Here is a 14,335-nt window from a genome sequence, read left to right on the forward strand (position 1 = left end):
AGCTGAAAAAGTCAATTAAGCATGCTTCAGAGATCTCTACGCCCGGCCTGGGCAATGCGAAGCTCTTCTGTTCAGGCTCAAAACAAGACATGACATGATGCTACTACTGGGAATCTTCGGGAATTATTGGCGAAGCTTTCAAACCCCTCGGCAGCGCCGGTGACCCCCGCTCGACAGAAAGTGCGCTTCGTATGTGCGTGCGTGCTGCATTACCGCCAAGATCTCTCTCCAGTTATTGTCTGCCGGTGCAGGGTCTTAATCCCAATCGCTAACGACGATTATGATCCGTAATCTTCTTAGTGGCGTCTGGAAGCTTGAGTAGCGCCTGGAAGCTTGTTCTGGCGACGTGTGTTGGAGGGTTGATTTTCATTCCAAGTGGACCCGTTGGTTGAATCAGGCCATTCCCTGTCTATAGCTTTGTTGCCCCTGCCACATTATGCAACCTTACGGGCATTTATGACAGTACAGAGTACTCCGTATGGACGCCCCTCACCTTTGCTTATCGTAGACTCAATTACTATACTCGACTCCTCGAGTAGCCAATCAATGGGTGAGATTTGCTCTGTAAAGCGAGACCGACAAGCATTTGGGCTTTCCAATGTCTGTACCACTATACATCTGCAAGCCCGTGCCGCAAATCACAGCCAAGCTTGGAATGTTTATTAGCATCCCGGCAATCCCTTGACCTTCTAGATAAGGTATTACGGACTGTTTCTCAAGCAAGCGGCTTGGCATGTAGTTAGTTACCTGCCTCTTAAAGATCTTGAATTCCATCCCGGCGAATCGAGCTCTCCAATGGCCGTTGCATTGGGCTTCCCGAGACAGTGCACCTCCAACACCCACTCGGCCAGCTGCGGTCAAAAAGACCAGCCCCAGGTGGTCCAGAGGACTTTAGATTATACCCTTGTACCCCCGCGCCATGTGTGGATTTATCCAGCTTCTTATCTGGGAGTTGGTCCGAGATTGATCTTCCCAAGTAGCAAACTCTGTTGGTGGGTTGGATAAAGTTATCGGGCTAGACAGATGTGAATTCGTGAAGCATGGATTGTGCGTTTGCATAGAAATAGCATGCACCCCCTCTTGAACCCTTCTTGACTCTCAAGCTTGGTCTTCCTACAGTTCCCATTGAGAGTTGTAAACTTCCGCAACGATGAGTGAGATTCTCTACTAGATCCTTCTCTGAAATTCGCTAATAGTATGCGTAGCACAGGAAAACAGAACGCTGGATGCCCAGTACATCGTGGGCAACGATGCCACCATTCATCTCGACAATAAGGGATCGATAGTCCTTGCAGACGCTGAGATCCCTACGGTCGGCGAGTTGCACAACAGCCCCAACGAAGAAGAGCGAAGGACCCTTCGAAGAGTTGCCGGGAAGCTTCCCACTGTCGCATACCTGATCTGTGCTGTAGAATTTGCCGAGAGGTCCTCCTATTATGGAGTCCAGCCACTTTTCAGCAACTACGTGAACCGACCGATGCCTGCAGGTGGAAATGGATGGGGAGCCCCCCCGCGAGGAACAGAGAGTACTGCTGGAGCATTGGGAGAGGGTACAGTGAAAGCAACTGCTGTTTCACAATCTTTCTCCATGCTGGCATATGCCCTTCCTCTTTTCGCTGGCTATATTTCAGATACCAGGACTGGACGCTTCAGGATGATTTGTGCTGGTGTCGGTGTCTGCGGTCTGGCACATGTGATCAGTACGTATCGATCCTTTTCTAATCACACCTAAGCAACGCATTCTAACATACATTCTAGTGATGGCATCGGGCGCAAAGACTCTTCTCGCTAATGGTGATGCTAAGATTCCGTTCTTGATCAGTGTATACATTTTGGCAATTGGCGCTGGTAGGTTCTCTCTCTACCCATATGTCATGATCGAGCTAATGGGATACAGCCATGTTCAAGCCTAATATCTCTCCCACCCTTCTGGATCAAATGAAGAGCACGAAACTCGAGGTTCAAACCTTGAAGACTGGTGAAAAAGTCATCATTGACCCTGAGCACACAACTGAGAGAGTCATGCTTTGGTTTTATCTTCTCATCAATGTTGGAGGATTCATGAATGTTCCCACATCCTATACCGCCAAATACGTCGGGTGGTGGCTCAGTTTCGGGATACCCTTGATCCTTTATCTCCCACTCCCATTCTTGCTTTGGTTCCTCAAGAAGAAGCTCGTTCTCTACCCCCCAGGTGGAAGTGATCTCGGCAACATTGTGCGTATTCTTGGAATCTGCTTCAGGCGTGGAGGGTGGAAATCAATTGGCCGTGGTGGCTTCTTCGATCCCGCCCGACCTTCAGTAATTGCCACATCCGGCAACCCAATCGATGTTCCATGGAACGACGCATTTATTGGTAAGTCAGCCCCACCTCGTCCTCCCACTCGCCCTGAGTGAGTGTAGAGGTCGAACAAGAAAGATCAAACTAATGCCTTACTCTTCACAGAGGATGTCCGTCGAGCATTCCAAGCTACTGGAATCTTCTTATTCTTCCCCATCCAAAGCATCAACGATCAAGGTCTCGGTAACTCGGCCAGCGCGTTGAGCACAATGCTTTCCACCAAGGGCGTCCCCAACGATGTCATCAGCAACTTCAACTCCCTCTCCATCATATGCATGGCTCCCGTCCTCAACTTCGGTCTATATCCTCTTCTCCGCAAATGGAAGATCCACTTTGGATCCATTTCACGAATGACCGTTGGCTTTCTCATGGCCGCTTGTGGCGGCGCTGGATACACCCTTTTGAACTGGTACGCCTATAAGGATGGTCCCTGTGGACATTATGGAAGTAGTTCAACCTGTGTGGATGCCGATGGGAATGCTCTCACGGCCAATATCTCGATCTGGTGGATGGCTATTCCCTATGCACTGGGCGGTATTTCGGAACTCTTCGTCAACGTCCCAGCATACGGCATTGCATACTCGCGCGCGCCACAAAACATGCGTGGCTTGGTTTCGGCCATCAACTTGTTCATGGCAGCAATTTCATATGCCGTTGGTCTCGCATGTTCCGCTCTCGTCAAGGATCCATATCTGACGTGGGATTTCGGCGCGCCAACCATCATCGGTCTCGTTTCGGCCATTGTCTTTTACTGGATTTACAGAGATATCGATCACGAAGAGTACATTCTTACTCAGAACATTGATTATGAAGTCAAGGTGTTGGAGGAGAAATTGGCCAGAGAGAATCGACAAGAACGAGACTTGGCGAACGGCAGCAGCGTCGGTAGTGAGAAAGGCGACATTACTCATGCGCATCCTAAGGAGGATTTTGGCGGTGAGAAAAACGGCATTCCTGAGATAAAGGAAGGATGATGGTGATGATGCCACTGGTTGTTCATATACTTAATTTTGGTGTCGAGACGAGGTCAAGATGAACCACCAGAACGCTGGAGCTCTTATTAATCAATGGATCGGCTCAATACCCCTCTACCTTGCCATATCCCGCATGATGTTTCAGTGATATTAAGTCGGTGTTGCATTAGCTCTGCCATATCCAGCGTATAAGTGACGTCCTATTACCCAATTCCTTCATTTGATACCCCATCTCATCCCACGGTATGCTGCTGGCAGCGAGACATGATGAACAATGCGTTGTATTCTGTCAAAGTATCTCGCATAACCCAAGCAGAATCTCAATTGCGAGACAACGCCGCCCAAAGCAGTGATTTCAGGTACAAACCCATTATGTGTACCTCGCCTTTGGCGAAAGAAAACTGTTAGGCTTTGAACCGAGATGAAGTACATCAAATATTACGCGCCATTCGTAGCCGTTAACAAATATGCCCGGGTCACTTTCGCTCTCATGTTTCCTAGGCATCTTCTTCCTATCCGGTCTCTTCTGGTCGCCACCTGGGTTCTTCCTCTTCTCACCGGCAGCGCCCATGGTGAACCTTAGAGTTCAACGGGCTGCAGAAAGTAGAGTATCTGTTTCAGTCCCCACTTGAAGAAGCAGTCGTTCAGGATGAATTAGCTTAGAACTGTGAGCAGTCCTACCTTTCGCTCTTGAAATTGTGGGTCTTAGTAATCATTGCCCAGGAACACAGTTCGATATTAGAATGAAGGGATGAAAAGGTTGAAAGTGAAATCATAGAGGGTTATATAACCTTAAAAGGGTTAACTAGCTGCCGGAATTGACTGGGTGACTGTGACTTTGGGATGACTTGCGCCTTGGACTGATCTCTAGCAAACAAGCGCCAGTTTGACGGCAAGCGCTTTTGACATTTCGCTACTGTCTCATAATTGCTTCCATGAGAATTAACTTACATCAAAATATTAAAAGCTTTTCAATCAATCAGCACCAAGTCAAAAGATTGGTAGCAAATATCTGCACCAAATGACTCCTCAGACGGCCATACCAGAGAATATCGCTGGGGGTTGGATTGCTAGGTCAGGCCGTAAGTACGATTGCATTGCAAATTTCAGCAAGGAAGAAACTCGAGAGTCATTCGTGATCACTAGACTCCAAGTGCAAAAATTCAGAGCGCACGAAGCGGTGCCCTCGGGGAACCACTGAACACAAGGCTCATTCACCCATACGACCTTCTTCGATGCCAACGTGCACCCAACCTTCATCGCTCATGTCTTCGATGTCTGGTTGTCCACTTCCGCTTTCACTGGCCGCTTTCATATCAACGCCGACCTTGAATCTCTGGTACGCCTTATCCGTAGCCCGAATCTTCTCTGCCAGCTTCTCGCACCTCTTTAAACTCGTTTGCAGATCTCCACTGTTATTGGCAATCTCCTTTTCAAAAGAGAAAAATGCAGAAAAGTACTCAAGAATCGTAGTGTAAAGAAAAATAAGGTCGATGTTATATTCATGCTTCAGAGCAAGCGCGCCGCTAGGGTGCTGGCAGAGGTTCTCCATGACGGCGTAGCGAGCAATTACATCCACTACTTCCCGAAGGGTGGTGAGGCACTGTTCGATCGCGGATATTGTGGATGATACGAGGGTCTGGTAGGAAAGATTGTGCTCGTTGAGCTAGAAGTTGGATATCAGGACTCTGTAATGAGGAAGAGTTGAGGATGAACTTACGGTTAGACACACATATACAAAGTCCCACCCAACCGTTGCAATCTCCAGTCCAAGTTGCTTGTCAATAGTAGCCATAACACTAATGATGCTATTTATGAGAACCACTATTTTTTTTAATTGAGGCTGGTTCCTAGAGATTCCCCTTGCCATCATCCTGCTCGAGATCCACTTGCAAAGGACCGAGTCTGTATCGTAGGACTCAAAGTCGGCAATCGTGCTCGCTAACTCGCTCGTGATAAAAGCATAGGTCGCTAGATCGGATGTGTGGAGGGAGGTGTAGGCCACCCACCAGATTTGAGTACGTGAAGAAGCACGACCGTCTTTACGCATCATCTTGAGTCGGTCGTCTGACACTTTTGGCGGGTGTAAGTAAGATTCTTTTTCCGGCTGCCGTTTGACATCTTGAGTCTTTCCTTCCTCTTTCTTTTCGGCCTGCTCAAAAATCTCCTCCGGTGTCAAGAAACGACCCCTTGGGCCCCGTGGCCGTCGCCGGGCATATGAATGTTTGCGCAGAGGCCTGAAAGGCTGGCTTGCAATCTTCGTTTCCAAATTCTGCCTAGCAACACGTCTAACAGTAATGCGATGAAACTGCTTGGGGTTGACGAATAGAGGGGGTTTCTCGATATCAACATGGGTTATGCCAGGTGCAATGGGCTGAAGTTTTGAATTAGTGGGAACAATGCTTGCAGCATCGTGTTCTTGTGTTTTGATCCGATCAGCTGAGCTCTGAGATCCTGGAACTTTCTTCACTTCTCTACCAGTAAAATTACGTTTGTAATCAGCACTGTTGGTACCCATACAATCTTGGCCGATAAATGAGTCGAAGTCGAAGTCTTGGAGGACGTCTTGAATGCCCTTACCGTCTTGACTTGGAGCTGCGTCGAAATCAAAGTCTCGAGAGGCATCTTCCGCATTCCATGAAGCTACAAGATCAGTGGCCGGCTTACATTTCAAGAATTCGGCGTCTGGCTTTCGCAACTCGACAGCATCAAGACGCTCATTATCTCTTGCTGAGATGCTCGCCGTAGCCTGAGACGCTGTGGGCTGATGGCTTGATAATATCGATCGCCCCTTCCTCTGACGGCAGTTGAGGTTCATGAGACTCATTTGATAGTCGCGCAGCTCTTTCCTTCGCTCTTCATCAGACTTCGTTAGGTCTATTTGCGCGGTGCTCTTAAAATCTGCTTCCGCGATTCCAGCATCTTCACCTCGTCCCATGATCGGTATATTGTAATTTTGGCGTTGCCTTTCGACTAATAAGAGTTGCTCCTGATAGACTTGGAGTGCTTCATTTCCTCCGTAATTCTTGTCGGATGGCGGTTTAGAAAGTAGAAGAGACGACTTCATCGTGATAAATAATGAAAATAAGAACTGTCTTCCTAGAAGTATAATATTGAAAATGAGAAAACCAAGAGTATAAACTTCCCACGTTCACGTTCAATCCCCGCCCCCGCTTCCGCCTGGCTGTCAAAGTGATTTAGGCTCTATTGGGACAAGTCGATTGAAGGCGGTGAAGATGAGTGGCAGAATCAAAAACTTCTACAAAGAAATCCCAAAATATTTCTCGAGTAGATTCCAGATTCAAGCAAGTCGAGCAATCTGCGAAAATGGGTAGCAAACGTAAGCGGAAGGATAAGGACGTTTCTGCAGTAGCACCAGATGCCAAACGGCAGCAGAAAGATACCCAAAAACCCTCTACCGAAGCAGCATCTCCCCCTCCAATCGACACTTCCCCGTTTCTCGACAATCCAAGAGGAGCCGACCTGAAGAGAGAAGTCCAGCTCTACGATACTCTGGGCAGTGAAGATGGTTTGGAGAGACTAGGCGCAGCCAATGCGATTATTTCTGGTCTTTTGGGCGGAACTGGGGTCGAAGAATCAACATTGCAAAAGCATTTGGAGAGGAGATTGTTTCGCGGACTCGCGAGTGGCAGGAAGGGTTCGAGATTAGGCTTCAGTGTCGTCTTGACGGAGATACTGTCTGAGTTGTTTGGCGCCAAAGATCTCGCGGCACAAAAGTACTCCAATCTCACATTCGACCGAATACTCGACTTCCTGGTCACCAAAACCAAGCCTGAAGGTGACTTAAGCGGACAAGAGGAAAAGGACCATGCTCTTGGCTTACTATTCGGATTGCAGAGTTTTGTGAGGTCGAATATACTCTTTGGAACCACAGGTCATTGGAATGATATACTAGACAGGCTTCTGGGACTCGCGAAGAAGAAGCCATGGATCAGAGAAGAATGTGGCTGGGTTATTGTGGAAGCACTCGCGCAAATGAGTCAGTCTCAAGCAGAGTATACCTTGGAGCAATTATGTGACGCGGGGCTAGCTCCTTCACCTGAAGGTGTTGGCATCTGGCTTACAGCGCGGAACCGATTCCCGGATATGAAACTACCTTCAAAGCCATGGGGCAAAAGTGCCAATCCTCTGGACCACTTAAAAACTCTAGGGAAAGCTTTGAAGGAAAGCTCATCAGGTAATCAGTCGGCGAACGAGAAACAGCAGGCCACACAAACCGGGAGTTGGAACTCTAAGCTTCACTTCGTCTGGAACATACTTTTAGCACAGTATGCGCAGGATGCAACGGCAGATGGGAGTACATCGAATTTCGAAAATTTCTGGAAAGTTGCAGTTGATGGTAATTGCGTCCTAGCGATTCCAAGTTCTGTATCACCGCTAACAATTCTCAGAGAATCTCTTTGCTTCAACTGCCTCGCCGGAGCGTAAGTTTTGGGGGCTTTTGCTCTTTCAGAGACTGTTCCAGGATCATTTATCATATGAGACGCTACTTCCTAGCATATTCAGCCATAACCTCGTTCTTTGCCTCATAAACCAACTCCAAGGAACAGACCGCCTCTTGAACCGCGCAGCGGACAAGTCACTAAAGGTTTTGGTCCAGGCAGCGGAGGCCAACTCGCAAGTCATGGTCACTGTTCTTCCTCATTTGATCGGAGGACATGGTACCTACAACTTCGACACAGCGACCAAGACGAAGACCGTCGAGAAGCTTTTGAGTCTTGTCAATGATAAAAATGCGAATTCCGTGATGGCAATTCTCCAGAAGCCAGTACTTTCTATAGAGGGGTATGTCTGAGCAAATGACTTTAAAAAGTAGAGATCCATAGGCTAACAGAGTTTAGTACCGATGCAACAAAACAGGCGGAGATGCGTCGACAATTGTTCCTCGATTACCTACTGAGCATCATTCGACGAGTCAATGTCCAGGACGACTCCCGTGACCTTAGCTGGGTTAAGAAGAATGCACTTCCAACTATAGCCAACATGGCTTATTGCGAAGATGTTCAATTTCAACCTCCCCTAACCCCAAAGATCCGAGGTCTTTCCAGAGATCGTTTGATGTCTTGCTTTGCCCATCTCTTGCCCGATCTGAGAGGATACTCATTTCCGTGTGACCTTGTCAAAGCTCTTGAGCCAGATGCGGTGAAGATGGATGCCAAAATTGCCGAGGCAAGAGACGGTGCAATCTCTACAATGGGCAAAATTTTGAAGAAGACCAAAAAGGCCGACGCTCAGGATAAAGCACCTCTACAAGCTCTAGCACTACTGTACTCCCTTGTTGTCTTCCAGCTTTACAATGGTGAGCCTGAAGCAATCTCCACGATTGACGAGTTGAAACTCTTCTACGACAAGCTCATCCGGCATAAAGATTCAGAGGATTCCGAAGTGGAAGCTTCCGGAGTCTTGGTTGAGCTCCTGTTATCCTTCATCTCGAAACCATCTGCACTTTTGCGCAAAGTTACACAGCATGTCTTCACTGCATTTATGGCAGATATTACAGTTGGGGGCTTGAAACTTATCACAGATGTTTTGGAATCTAGCGAAAATTTGAGAGGCCAACAGGAAATGTTTGATCAACAACCGGAAGATGGCGAACAAGTGGAAGATGATAGTGATATTGAGATGGGCTCCGATGTGGAAGTTATCGACATGAATGGAGAAGACGGTCAATTGACCACCAATTTGGACGAAGACGAGGAATCTGACGAAGAGGAGAATAGTGATGGAGATGAGCCTGCAGAGGAAGAAGATGAAGAGACGAAAAAGCTCGATGCTGCTCTGGCATTAGCACTCGGTACCAAAGGTTTAGACCCTGACGCCGAAGAATCGGATAGCGATGCTGATATGACCGATTCCGAAATGATGGCTCTCGACTCAAAGCTCGTAGAGATCTTTTCCCAGCGAAAGAAAGATACAAAGCCGAAAAAGGAGCATAAAGAGGCGAAGGAAACCATCGTCAATTTCAAGAGTCGAGTGTTGGACCTGCTAGAGATATTCGTCAAGAAGCAATCAGGAAACTCTCTTGCGTTTGGTTTACTATTACCCCTCCTACAGCTCATTCGCACAACCAAGACGAAGAAATTGGCTGACAGGGCTTCGAACATCATTCAAGCCTTCCAGCAAGCGGCGAAGAAGCATGGGAAAGCAGCGGGAGAGGTCAGCATTTCTAAGCAAGTAAAGCTGATGAAAGCGATTCATCTTGAAGCCTCAAAAGATCCATCACATATGTTTGCCAAGGCAGCCAGTACTTCGAGTTTGATGCTTGCATCGAGCTGTTACAGAGCCAATAAGGATAGCTTCGAGAAGCTAGCAGCAGTGTATATGAAGACTCAGGTCGCGTGGGTCAACGGCGAGGTCAAGCTGTCGGTGATATTGTTTAATGATTGGACCAACTGGTGTCAGAATCACGCAAATGCAAACGCATAAGCTAGTCAAGAGATCTTCATGGTTGTTGTTACCTATTTTGTGTAGACTCAGAATCAACCGCGTTCGCCGTTACGAAAGTGCGAGAATTACTGTTCTCGTCTATAATATATAGAAGAAGCACTAGGGTCAGCTAAAGCCATGAAACTTTTACGAGCCAAGAGGCCATGACCGGGAAGACTGTGAGCTTATATGCGTTGTCCATCTGACCTTGTGACACTGGTGTACAGTGAAATAAGTTCTGGATGACCCGCATCCCAAGCATTACCAAGATGCAGTACAACTTCCTTTAAGTTCCTCTGTATTTTTTATTCACTTTCTATCCTTTTCCGCACTTCACACTTCAAGCTTCCAAGATTCAACAATGATAGCCGTGGTCGACGAGAAATCGCATTCTAAAATCCAATTATATCCCATTAGACTTCATCGATCTCAGTGTTTCCCAACTAGCCAATGCAATGACCTATACATCATTCTGGCTAGACGAAACTCTAGACAACAAGGGAGGAGATGCTATCGAGACAATTGTATTCATCGTTTTGTAGGACTTCCGGTACTGGGCCATGTATTTCACATCCATAAAGACTGGCAGACGCCTCCTGCTGCCCAGTCCCCGCAACGCACTTCCAACACAACCTCCCTCATTGACACCACAAATTGCAAGACACTCTTCTACTCCAATACCAATACTTGAGACATAATTTTCCTCGCGTTGCAAGCAAATCTTCCAAGTAAAATCTCTCTTGTGGACCAAAAAACAGTTAGGTCGCGGTCGCAAATTGCTGAAAGTTCACATGATTGAGTCTTCGGAAACAATCTCGCGATGGATTCATAGCTAGCAGTTTACGAATCCACATAAGATCTACTACATTCGTATAATTTCTTTGTACTGTATGATATGATGAAAGTCTAATTTTCATTACACTGCTTCGTTATCAAGTTGTTCCGTTTAAGCTTAATCTCCATACGTTAAACCCATGGTTATAGACGGCAACTAAAGGAACCGCCTACATAAAGGCTGAACTATGGTCTCACCTGCCGATCCGGTTCTCAACAGTCAATTATTTTCGAAAATTTCTCGCACACTGAAGGATTTTAGATATTCTACACCCTCGGAATCTAGCACGGAATCTACAACATCTTCTCCAGAATGTCAGCACATCCACAAGACCTAGAGCCGCTAACTATCACAACTTTCCAGTCCTTTCGAGCTCTTTAATACCGCCACAAAAAAATGCGTCGACGTGTTCTTGTCATTGTACCTCGGACTATGTTTGGGATGTTAGTCGCCGGTGGATTGGCAGTCGGAGTCTTCATTGCTGTTAAATTCACCGACCAATCCGCCGCTCCGGCTCATACAGACCAAGACGCATCTCCATCATTGACGGACACTTTCCTAACTATGACAATGAATACTTTTAGGTACGATTATCTATTTATTTGCTGTTACACGGGTTCCCTTTATCTCTGCTTTGGTGTTAATGTCCCCCCTTCCCCCAGCCTTAGATTTGGATACAACAAGTGTTAACGCAAGTAGCACTCTTTTTTCCTTCCTAGCTATACGCCTCAACACTACAAATATTTTTGTGACTAGGACATTGGCCTCCATCCCAGCCAAGAGCACAAACACACCAAGTGTCATTTTATTTCATACAGCAAGTGCTTCCTCGATACCCACGGCACTAGTATCAACGTTGGAATCTCCCAAGTACACTTCAACAACCTCCACGGCACCAATATCGGCGCCTAAAATTGGCGGTAGTTCCCGTGCAGTTATCGAAAAAAGGACCTATACTGGAGATGGCGACCATGGGTGGCCTACTAAGGACGAATGGTTATCAATCGATGAACTCTGGTCTAAGAACTACGACATCATGGGCAAATACTGCTCCGAAATCAACGGAGTCCCAACCATGCCCACCACCGATGCCGAGAAAGCGGTCATGAAAGACACGATTATCGAATTAGATTCCGAATATCATGACCTTGATGTACGATTCATCCTCGCGATTATGTTGCAGGAGTCTGAAGGCTGTGTACGCACTATCGACACCCATTCTCCTGATGGCATCAGAAATCCAGGACTTATGCAATCCCACAACGGCAGCCACGCCTGCTATAATCTCGAGGAGGTCTGTCCAAACGATGCAATTGTTGGTATGATCATGGACGGTACTTGCGGGACCTATGACCAGCCCGGTGGCGGTGATGGTCTGGTGCAGTGTTTGGCGAAAGCAAAGGAGATGGGGGCAAAAGAAGGTTCTGCACAGCAATATTACATCGCTGCTAGATTGTACAATTCAGGGACCTACTCCTATACCTTTGGAGATGCCTTGGAGGGTGGTCAAGTGGATACTGGTAGTTACGTTTCTGATATCGCAAACCGGTTTAGGGGTTGTGTCGGCTAAGCATTTTCTAATATGCTTTATCGAACTCCATCAGATCCTCTTTTACCTGGCCCCAACCTATTTATGGAAATAACCTTTTGAGTGGCGGAATATAATATTTCGAAGACTGTTTACGCAACATATGATGGGTATATAACAGGGAGCCTGATCATCCCATTTACGCTTGCACTGTAATCTACCTAAGGTAGGTAGGTATACATTGGAAAACGAAATCGTCTATGATAAGATTTCTTGGTTCTAAGTCATCATTGTGATATCTGGATGGCTCTTGAACCGAATACTTGCATTAAATGTGGTTTTAGACAAGAATAAATAGTTTGTCCTATACCTAAGGACTAGAAGGGGGCTCGCAAATTCTATAGCCGCCTGAATATCACTTTTCTACGTTAAAAAATATCTCACTAGGAACATACTCAACCAACAATACCAGAATTGGATGATATGTCTAACAATCACCAACACTAAAGTCTAAAAATACCAAACCCGAATTTAAATCACGTGGTAGGTATATAAGGGGTAAATGTGGATCTGAGCTTTCTGAGAGCCGCTAGCCAATGGTGTGTTGCTAGGCGGATCTCCCCGCGATTGCCGTCACAGCTGTGTTTGAGCTTATTTGAGAAGGTTAAAACGACACGAGCACTTCCACAGCTGCAACCCCCGAGTCCGACGAAACCTTTCTTTGATACCTGCTCATATACTCATAGCACTCTGATCATACTTCAAAGATTATCTCCCAAACCCAATTCATTCTCGAAGCTCTTCGACCTAAACCTCAAGCACCATCACCAAATATGGACCACGCGCACATGGACCACAGCGGAATGGACCATAGCGGAATGGATCACGGCGGACACGCCATGCCAGCAATGTGTAGCATGAACGTAGGTCTTCGTCCCCCTCTGCCTCGATCCGCAAGCTGATCGATGGCTGGCGCAGATGCTCTTCACTTGGGATACCAACAACCTCTGCCTCATCTTCCGCTGGTGGCACGTCCAAACCACACCCGGTCTCATACTCTCCCTCCTCGCCGTCGTCGCCCTAACCGCCGCCTACGAATTCCTCCGATCACTGAGTCGAAGATATGAGGCGTTTGCTGCAGAGAAGGCAGAAGAGTCACCGAGTAAGCCCTCCCTGCATTTTAGAACGCGTTTACGTTCTTGGTCATTTATTTGCAATGTCATGAATGCTGAGAACTAACGCCGTGGAGATGAATCTGTTGCTGAGAGAACCCCTTTGGTTTGGTCAGGACGCAACCAGGTTGAAGTGAGCCAAAGGGCACATATTATCAAGGCCGCGCTATATGCCATCCAGAACTTTTATGCTTTTATGCTCATGTAAGTTTCTCCCCCTTTGGTTTTCTCGCTGTGGGATGCGTCGCTGATGGAGATAATGCAGGTTATTGTTCATGACCTACAACGGCTGGGTAATGCTCTCCGTCGCCGTCGGCGCATTCATCGGTTTCTTGCTATTTGGAAATAACACAAGCTCTACAAAGGACGGGGCGTGTCATTGATGGGCATGCCAATTTGTTGCAAAATGATGCATTTACAACTTGAGCATATGAGCGATGGAATGAAGAGATGATGTGGATACCTTATGCCATGATACTTTAACCACCCCAACAAATATCGCACATGCGACTGAACTCCAAGAGACCCTCTCTATTTATTTGATCTCGGCTCTTTTGCTGTGTATGTTACAGAGGTAAATATGTTTCATGTTGTTTCAACCCGGCCATATTGCGGCCCTACGCCCCAGCGTATTGCCTGCAGGGTGGGATTGGAGGCCGACTATGTCAGGTACGACTTGCCTTCGCTAGTGGTGCGGCGGTTATATGCTGTCATGGTGACAAGTGGTAGACTGAGATAGCCACAAGCAAGTGCGGAACGACCAGATTCCGTCACAAACTTAAAAGACTGAAGATTGGGTATCATGGAAGCTCATTAAGCTTCCTTGAGGAAAACTTTAGCATCCACGTCAAACCCCCAAATACTCCTATTTCCAGCCATATCCCCCCTCCCCTCATACTTTCTCACCCACCCCTCCACTTCCTATGCCTCTCCAACATCTTCTGCACCCCCGGGTTGTCTTTTCTCCCCTTCGTCACGCTCCCAAGCCACCCATCCTCTAAACACCACATCCCCGCAAACTCCACGCTCATCCCCTCG

At 47.2% G+C, this 14,335-nt stretch overlaps 3 protein-coding genes across 3 annotated transcripts; all 3 read left to right on the forward strand.

The window, feature by feature from the left end:
• Nucleotides 1-1,198: 1,198 nt before the first annotated feature.
• Nucleotides 1,199-3,315, forward strand: PTR2_0 (Peptide transporter; the record flags this gene model as incomplete). Its single annotated transcript, XM_031153463.1, has 4 exons — nucleotides 1,199-1,700; nucleotides 1,759-1,848; nucleotides 1,898-2,356; nucleotides 2,447-3,315. Coding segments are annotated over 4 exons (1,920 nt in total), but the record flags the coding sequence as incomplete, so codon positions are not given.
• Nucleotides 3,316-6,642: 3,327 nt separating this feature from the next.
• Nucleotides 6,643-9,762, forward strand: pol5 (DNA polymerase V; the record flags this gene model as incomplete). The annotated part of the gene is made up of 4 exons (XM_031153464.1): nucleotides 6,643-7,675; nucleotides 7,728-7,760; nucleotides 7,881-8,121; nucleotides 8,178-9,762. 4 exons carry the CDS (start codon nucleotides 6,643-6,645, stop codon nucleotides 9,760-9,762), a joined length of 2,892 nt encoding a protein of 963 aa, XP_031002064.1.
• A 3,196-nt stretch (nucleotides 9,763-12,958) lies between these two features.
• CTR2 (Copper transport protein) lies at nucleotides 12,959-13,680 on the forward strand (the record flags this gene model as incomplete). The annotated part of the gene is made up of 4 exons (XM_031153465.1): nucleotides 12,959-13,048; nucleotides 13,104-13,287; nucleotides 13,375-13,501; nucleotides 13,563-13,680. The coding sequence occupies 4 exons, from the start codon at nucleotides 12,959-12,961 to the stop codon at nucleotides 13,678-13,680; spliced, it is 519 nt and encodes a 172-aa protein (XP_031002063.1).
• Between the last annotated feature and the right edge of the window lie 655 nt (nucleotides 13,681-14,335).

This window comes from Lachnellula hyalina (assembly GCF_007821495.1).
Source record: "Lachnellula hyalina strain CBS 185.66 chromosome Unknown contig00191, whole genome shotgun sequence".
NCBI classification, from domain to species: Eukaryota; Fungi; Ascomycota; class Leotiomycetes; order Helotiales; family Lachnaceae; genus Lachnellula; species Lachnellula hyalina.